The 8,831-nt window shown below is 36.3% G+C and overlaps 1 protein-coding gene across 1 annotated transcript in view; it reads left to right on the top strand.

Annotated features, from left to right (window-relative positions):
* Window positions 1–8,831, top strand: part of DCUN1D4 (defective in cullin neddylation 1 domain containing 4) — a 71,583-nt gene that overhangs the window by 25,499 nt on the left and 37,253 nt on the right. Inside the window, 2 exon segments of the mRNA XM_023532133.1 lie at window positions 3,534–3,648; window positions 6,499–6,590. Coding sequence (XP_023387901.1) covers window positions 3,534–3,648; window positions 6,499–6,590 — 207 coding nt within the window.

Below are 8,831 nucleotides of genomic sequence, written 5' to 3'. Positions count from 1 at the left end.
CACAAAATTTTATGTGTCTTACAAAAAATGAATCCTAAAAAGACATTTTTTACTTGAGGTCCACGTGCAAAATTATTTAAAAAAAAAAAAGAAAAAGAAAAAATAGAGGCAGTGGAATACCTACTTAGATAACATTTATTGAGATAACATGCTTTGTTAAATTATCATCAAACTGACAAGCTGGATAGACAGTAAAGGGTGTTTGGCCTGATCCAGGTTAAACTCCAGTTGCTCTTTAAAATTGATTTTTCAGAACCAAGTATTAGGATAGATATGTTGGAAAATGTTGCCAGTATTTCTAATTGTTTAATGTGGGAAGAATGGCTATATTCATTCACTACCTGATTTATTTGAAAATATAGTTGATTAATAGAATTCATTTGTTCTCTTTAAACACTGAACCAAAAATAAATTTAAACTCAAATCATAACCCTTGAGTGAAAAATATAAACAATTTTTATTGCCTTCCTAAGAATCATGTAGATACCCCAGCATCAAGAAAGAGCTAATGATGGGAGAGTTGGGAGGCTTGATTTCACTCACTGTTCATCTAATATGGAAATATTTAGCATACCAGAATATCAGTCAAGATAATATTAAAGAGCCTGAATCACAGTTTGGGTTTACTAATTGAGATTATTCTCCTCCTTTTCCTTTTTCTTTATTATTATAAAATGGCTGTTCCTCTTTTATGTGTTCCTGCCAAACATTTCTTATGAGATTGAGATGGCTTCCTAAAATTATTTTTGTCACTGCTTTTCCTTGCATGATTGTCAGAGAATGAAAGCTTGTAGCTCTGATCATTTCAAATGAATTCGTGGGTTTCTTAAAGTTCATTAGACAGTCTCTTTTATTAAGTGTCTGTTGACCTAGGTACTTTCAGGTGCTCAACTTTATTGGTCATTTTCCTTACCTGGCGTAGTAATAAGACCTCTCCGATTTGTAAAGGTAAGATAACTTTAAAAGTGCTCTATAGTTATTTAAAACATCTCCCTTAATATCTTGCCTGTCCCTGTAATGTCAGATTGTTTATATCTAAGTAGATACTTTTAAAGGGGTAAAGCATCTTATTCTTTGAAGCAGATGAACATTCTATAACGTTCTTATTTATGTAGTATTTTGCTTACTATTTTTTTTTTAGTTTAAAGATAAAATTCAGTTGAAGTAGATTGCTATACAAGTTGAGTCAGTAAATCTAAATTTATATAAATACAAATTTGTAAAACATTCATTTAAACTGAGATATTTTTATTATAAAACGACTTATCACAGAGTTATTTTAAGAAGCAAACATTCTAGGATATATGTATTTAAAAAAAATCCTACCTGCCAGGAAACTTAAAGTCAAGTGTTTAGTCTACTGAGAAATGGAAAAAAAACATTTAAAGAGATGCTGTATTATCTTTTCATAAGTGTTTTAAATATCTGGAAATATACTGAATTTTTTTTTTTTTTTTTTAGCAGAATTTGATTTACACATGTTTTAGGAACACATTTATTTAACAGATATTTATTGGGAGTCTACTGTAGGATTCTCAGTGTATGTATCTTACTGTATTAGATGCTGTGTATGCACAGGTGAACCAAAAAAGGCACAGCAAGCCAACATGTACACTTAAAAACCCTAGTTGTTTCTCTTGCTGAGGTAGGAGTCTGGAGTGATGTTAGGGTGGCGGGTGTGGGACAAACAAGCCTTGAGTTCTGTTCTGTCTCTGTATTTTGTTGATTTGGTTCATGTTGGCAAATTATTTTAAGGAAACTTAGTTTTCCTTGGCATTAAAAATTGCTTTTTTATGTAGCCTGAGACTTTTTTTTTCACTGTCATCCTGCGTTCTAGGGTTCTGCCTGAAGAGCTCCATCTTTAGTTTTCTGCTTCTTAGCCTCTGCTGTTATGGCTGAGTAGAGGCAGCAGTAGGTAGTGGCGGAGAGCTTGGGCTTTGCTGCTGGGCTGCCTGGGTGTGATCCTTCACTTCACCTACTGCTTTCCAGCTGTCACCTAATTTCTCTGGTTCAGTTTCTTCATTTGTAAAAGTGAGATTGTTAACAGGTTCCTATATCATAGGGTTATTATGAAGATCCAGTGAGTGCTGAGGTCTAGCCTGAGCACCACAGGCATACGTCCGTTATGTCACTCAGGACCAATTTCTTTATTGTCTCTGACATCTATCTACACATAATGCTTGGCACCTAAGCACCTATTGAATTGATGTTTTTCACTTGTAAAACTCCTGAGAGCTAGATACCACAGTTCTCATTTTTCAAATTATGCACCAGAGACCCCAAATCGGTCAGTGATTGACCAAGCCACATAGTTAGGTGAAGAGCTGGAACTCATTCGTTGAATGCAGATCGTTCAAACCCCAGGACCCCTATGCTCTTCTCTCCTGGCTCACTGAGGACTCAGGCTCTTCTACCAAGAGGCCAGTGGAAGGAGGAAAGATGTGCAGTCCAGAATTCACCACGTAACACTTCTGAGACCTTAGAATGTCAGTTAAATGCCTAAGCCTTAGTTTTTCCCATTTGTCGAGTAGAGATAATTATCTCTGCACAGCCTGTCATTCAGGGTTATTGTGGGAACCGAATGACATACCTGATAGTACTTGTGCCAAATGGGATAATTTAATTATAATTGTCTTATAACTTATAATGGTTTAAGACAGTCCGAAGCAAGACTGTCAGGGTTTGAATCCCAATTTTACCACTTGCCTAACCCTTTCTGCCTTCATTTTATCATCCGCATGGGCAAAAATGATGTTTTTTTCATAAGCTTATTATGAAGTTAAGTGAGTTAATACGTGTAAGTAAGTGTTAAGAACAGGGCTTAGCTCACAGTAAGGTGTCAGTAAGTGTTCCATGTTGTTATTGCCTGTTGTTATTACATTTTAATATTTTTTACCAAATGAAAGGTGTGCTTCTGAAAACTGTGACGGAAAGTGGTAGAATCTTCTTCAAGTGGCAGAAACAAACTAAAAATTACTATGGAAATTTTGATCAAGAACATGTCAGGCTTCTTCTCAAAATAAACCAAATTCTGTTTGTTTGTTTGTTTGTTTGTTTGTTTGTTTAAAAAACAAACCAAATATTTTTGAAGCTGAAGAGTATTCGGAGTGATATTTTTACATGTATTTTAGACTCAAAGTGGCTGGTTGAACTGACCTTGCCTAGTGAAGTACATTAATGAGATAACAGTGCAATTCCTTTTGAAGGAACATGACATGTAGGAGAAGCTGACAGCTTTGATGATTTATATTAGTATTTTTGGAGAGTAAACTGAAGTTGTGATAACTATTTCTGGTGTGGTTTGGGAGGGAAAGTATTAACTTATTTGTGTCATTGCTAGAATTATTTCTTTATAACATTTTCTCAAAGAGGAACTAAAAACCATTTTTTTTTTCACCCAGAGCATCTACAGATAACATCTAAACCCTTTACAGTACCAGCCATAAAAGTTTCTAATTTGGCGGGGCTATTTTTTTTGCAAATGTTGTGATGCGGTATATCTTAACCTTGTGCCCTTTGACTCTGTTTTGTAGGAAGTCTGCGGTCTTGTAGTTCTTCGGACTGCTTTAGTAAAGTGATGCCGCCCAGGAAAAAGAGAAGACCTGCCTCTGGAGATGATTTATCTGCCAAGAAAAGTAGACATGATAGGTATGGAGCAGAGACAGTAGATCAAAACTGATGACATAAGTGTCAGAGAGGCACTTTTCTGCCTAATCCAGTAGGTCATCTAAGTGTACAGTGCCAACTGGAACTTTGTTTCGGTTCTGCCAGGTGAATTTTCAAAGTGTAATTACTTCATGTCGCTTATTTTGTGTGTTTATAAAATAAAAGCAAATTAGGTAATTTGAGTTTTCAGAAATTAAAGTTTTATTTTAGTCCACCAATCCACCAAAACTGGTGTAGAGTTTCTTTCTTTCCTCTCAAGGGCGTGCTGTCTGCCTGTTGAGTACCACGGCATTGTTATGTATCTGTTCTCTGAGAGAGTCTCCCTAAATATGCCACAGCACTCTCTGATAGTTACCTTTGCAAGGCACCTGGACCTGGCTAGAGAGAGCTGCCTGTACCGAATGCTCGAAGCCTGCCTGGAGTATTAGTGAGCTGAGCTTTATTCTCAGAAGAGTGAGAATTTGCTAGAAACCATGAAAAACAAGTCTGTTTAAACCACTTCTCTTTCAGACAAGTGAACTGTTAATTTTGGTGACTCCAAAGCTCTATTAGACTGGTTTATTTTAGGCGTCCTTATTGTTTCACCCTGATTTTTGTCAGTTTTTCTTCTCTTTTTTTAAAACAATGAACAAACATCATAATTTTAATTCTTTCTTTCTTTTTCCGTCTCCCTCCATTCTGGCTCTGTAGGTCACTTTTCTAATGGGCCTCAACTTTAACATCTGTAAATCAAGATGAGATTTTTCTGTCTTTCTTGCCGTGATATTTAATATGCTACAACTCAGTTGGAGAGAAAGAGAGGTGGACTCCGAAAATGTGAAAATAATGTCACTATTCATATCCCAAAAGAGTAGAAACTGTTAACTAAAAGAAGACAGAGGTGATTTAGACCAGTGATTTTTCAGCTTTATGAAGCCAGGTCACTTGTTATACTTCCTTGGTGTTGATGTGATAATGGGGGAATTGTTAAATTCTACTAATCACGTAACATTTTATGACTATATAAAGTCCTTATTATTTTTTTCACCGTAGTCCAGTATAATTTAGTATGATAAAGCCAGTTGAAAAACTGGTGACTGAGTTGCAGGAGGGTGTGAGGTACTCTTACGATAGCATTTCTGTGGTCACCCACGGGAGAAGGAGCTATCGCATTATCTGAGTTTCATTCTTGGTCTTTTTTTTTTTAAAAAAAAACAACAACTTTATTTATATACTATATTGTTCATTCATTTTAAATGTATAAATTCAGTGATTTTTACTAAATTGTGCAACCATCACTACGAACCAGTTTTAGAAGATCTCCATCACCCCTGTTAGACCCCTGATGCCCATTCAGTCACTCCCTGTCCCACCCCCAGCCCCAGGCACCCATGAACCTACTTTCTGTTTCTACAGATCTGCTTTTTCTGGACATTTTATATAAATGATTTTTTGTGTCTTGCTGCTCTCACTTAGCTTACTGTTTTTGAGGTTCATTCATGTAATAGCATCTATCGATATTATTTTTCTTTTATTTGCTGAATAGTATTCCATTTTCCCTTTTTATGGAGAGTATGTTTAAGCAATTCAAACATTACAGTGTCATATATAGGTCTCCAGATTATTGACCGGTTACAGACTTTGAGCTCAGGAATGTCGAGGCCCAGGATTGGAATGTATCTCTCTGAATCCTTGGCCAGTATCCACCTCTGTTTCCAGGTAGTATAGCTACCTTTTATAGAAGAAGTATAAAACGGTTGGTTCGCAATTTCGGTATCTTCACACCCATGTTCTTTTTTTGGTATTTAAACTCAGAATCTCTAATTAGAGGTATATACCAATATTCTGGTGAATGCCTAGGTGGTGAATCAATGCACATTAAAAAGAATTTTATGTATGATTTTTTTAATGTACTATGTAAATAAAAACTATATTCATAAGTGTTTATAACTGTTTAGGCAATTTATAGATAAATAAGGGATAAGAAAAGTATATACTCATAATTTTTCTGTCCAAATCACTATTTTAAAGATTCTGCCTCCTCCTGCCTCCCCAGGAGTAAAGAATATCTCAGTCTTCAACCCCAGGTCATTATGAAGTAAGGAATTCCTGCGGATGGGCAGAGTGTTGCAGGAGGAGGTTGCTGTGCTTCTTGATTCAGTTCTCCAGTTTAGGCTGGCCATGTCCACAACACGAGGGAATTATAAGAGAATGGCAAAAGCCAGGGTTTCTCTATACTTCTCTCTCCTGAGGTTTTTAAGGTTATACTAATCAAGAAGTCACCCAAGGGACTTTTATCTCATCAACCTTACACCTGATTTTTTTTCTGGAGGCTTGGGCACAGTTTGACATTTCTTTTTATTTTCTTAATGTTCCCTTGAGGTATCTAATATTGACAGATTCTTCCTTTGACTGTGCTCTGGGCCCAGCCAGACTCATAAGACACAGAAGTCAGGAGAATTTAATGTGGAGACATGAGTGAGTTCTAGGGTCATCAATTGAAGAAAACATCGTAGACATTTCTTGCTGTAGCTCACTATTATTCTGTAGATCTGGCTAGTGAAGTAGAGGGAATCTATCAAATACCTATTCTAGTCAGTTCTTACTGATTCTTTGTTAATCAGAGAAAAACCTGTATGAAGTGCTTACCATTTAGTTCTGTATTGGGTATGACTGTTTAAAACTGTAGTTATAAAAGTTGAAGTTTCTAAAAACAGGAAGTAAAATATCTAAAATGTACTTGAAATACTGATTGAATTGATGTCTGGTTTGGATAAATGAATAGAATCTATCAGCTACTTAAAAATAACTCAGTATCTTTAAATAACTTAAAACTGCTTTCTCAATTTCTAGCATGTATAGAAAATATGATTCAACTAGAATAAAGACTGAAGAAGAAGCCTTTTCAAGTAAGAGGTGCTTAGAGTGGTTCTATGAATATGCAGGTATGTATCGTTTATATCATCTAAGACGAATCCTCATGAAAATAAGGACTACCTTAGAGAACATTAAGGAATTAACAAATTTGTACTTTTCTAATCTGGTTTGTGTGTCCCTATTTGAGGGAGGAATACAGTTGAAACAAATCACCAAATGTCCTATTTTTAGCCAGCAGCTAAGCCAAAGAATTCAGAACACTAGAAAGGAACTGAAAAAGATGAAATGCATTTGAGAGAAGTACTTTGGATTGCTAGGAAACCTATTTAGAATGTTGGTAATGGATGATTATTTGGTTTACGCATTGAAGTTAAAATAAGCTTCGGTGCTTTGAACCTTTGATGTAGTGCAATGGAATTTCTTATATTAATTATCTCTATTTTGAAAGATCATTTGGCAGAAAATGCTCGTTTTGTCACTTAAATGTGTTAAATTCAGTCCTGTTTTTTCAACTTATAATTGGTTGCATAATTTAATACTGAAATACAGGGTTTGTTATTGTGACTGTGTATGGTGTAAAAAAAGAGAAAAAGAAAAAATTTCAGACAAGTTTGCACTGAAGGTTGCTTTACTTTTCCTGTTCCTTACCTTATTTCCTGTCAACTTGACTATGCCAGCAACCTTCAAAACAATTTTCCTGTCATTAATTCACCCCCACCCCCACTAAAAAATCTCTACTACCTACCGGATAAAAGACCGCTAATGCCTGCCATCCCTTTGCCTGGAGTGCTTTTCTCCATTTTTTCATCTGACAAGCTCTCGTCCATCTTTAAATTCCCTTAATTAATTTACTAGCCTTCTTTGTACTTCCCTGGGACATTGTTCTTCATCAGTTCTGATACCCTTTTATTGGGTGTCAGAGTGAGGATTCCTCCCATGGCCTGATCTTGCCATTTCCCTCCACCCCTTTTTCTGGTAAGAGCCTGTACCTTTTTGGTCACAGTGGTTGTTCCAGGGGTCTGACAGGTAACCCAGCCCAGGCCAATTAGAAAAAATCTCCTGGGATTATCAGATTGAAGCTGGGAGAAGAGCATCTTTCTCTTCCAGTGCTGGACTTGAAAGGATGTGATCCCGATTCTGGTAGTTCTTTGGATTTTTGTGAGCCACCCTAATAATCTTTCTTGTGAATTCTCCTTCCTTACTTGAAGTTGTTTGAATTGGACTTTGTTTGCAGGGCGTGGACACTAGTACAGACACTTACATAGTATTAGAATTTATCTGTTTTTGCATTTATGTCATAAGAACACAAATCTCTTGAAGATGTTTTGTATCCCTAGTAAAAGTGGTCGGCACTTTTCCAAGTGTTTGGTACATGGGTGCCGAAGTAATGAAGAGTTTTTTCATATTTGTATTACTTTGACTATGAAGCTCTTTTACTTTCTTTTATTGGTCACATTTATTGGTATGAACTGTATTATAAAAAGTAAATTTTAAACAGAAAAAAAAGTACACTTAATCCCATCATTGTAGCACAGCTATTTTGATTTTTTTCGTGTTTTTTTGTCTTTCTTTACAAGCAAATAACAATTTTTCCATAGTATAAGCCACAGTTTGTTTTCTTTAAAGAGAGAGCAGGCTACAACTTTCCCTCTTGTTTTCTTTTCTCTGGCTCACAAAGATGACATTTGAGATAAAGCTTAAGCCACATTCTTTAGGTTCCTTGAGATCCTGCTGGATGGTTCCTTATAGATCATCCCTAAGAAGTTTCTGTGGATGTGGCTATCCCTATTTTTACATCTCTCCCCCTTTTTTTTCTTTTCTTATATCTTATCAGTAGGGAAAATGGTTTGAAATTGGGAATAATTAAAAGCCCTAAGTAGCACCTGCTTCACTATTAATATACCAACCACATGAATAAAAACCGTAGACCAGTATTATTCAAGGATGTGACTGATGGGTTGTGCTATAGATTGAGTCTGTGAGAGCAGGCTGAGGCCATTCCCTGCACTTTAACCTGGTGTGGAGTGGAGAGGTGACGTGCCTTGGTGGTGCAGTTGTTTCATGTGTATGGACCTTTAGTTCTTTGCAGAGTTCTCAGTTCCACTTCTCACCCTGCTGTCTGCTTTCCATGGCTCCTGCAGCCTGAGCCCGGCTCTTCCAGCTTCTGCTTGGCCAGTTAACTCAGCCTTGGTTTGCACATTTTAGGATGTAGCCTTCTCACTTTTTAAAATCCCTATCGACTCATATCTGATTCTCAGGAATTTAATAAATGAGAGCCACTCCACTGGGGTTCTTCCTCCTATTCTCTG

Source organism: Pteropus vampyrus, unplaced genomic scaffold (genome assembly GCF_000151845.1).
Source record: "Pteropus vampyrus isolate Shadow unplaced genomic scaffold, Pvam_2.0 Scaffold77, whole genome shotgun sequence".
Classification (NCBI taxonomy): Eukaryota; Metazoa; Chordata; class Mammalia; order Chiroptera; family Pteropodidae; genus Pteropus; species Pteropus vampyrus.
Note: the sequence above shows the minus strand (reverse complement) of the source record. Positions and strands in the feature narration are given on the sequence as shown.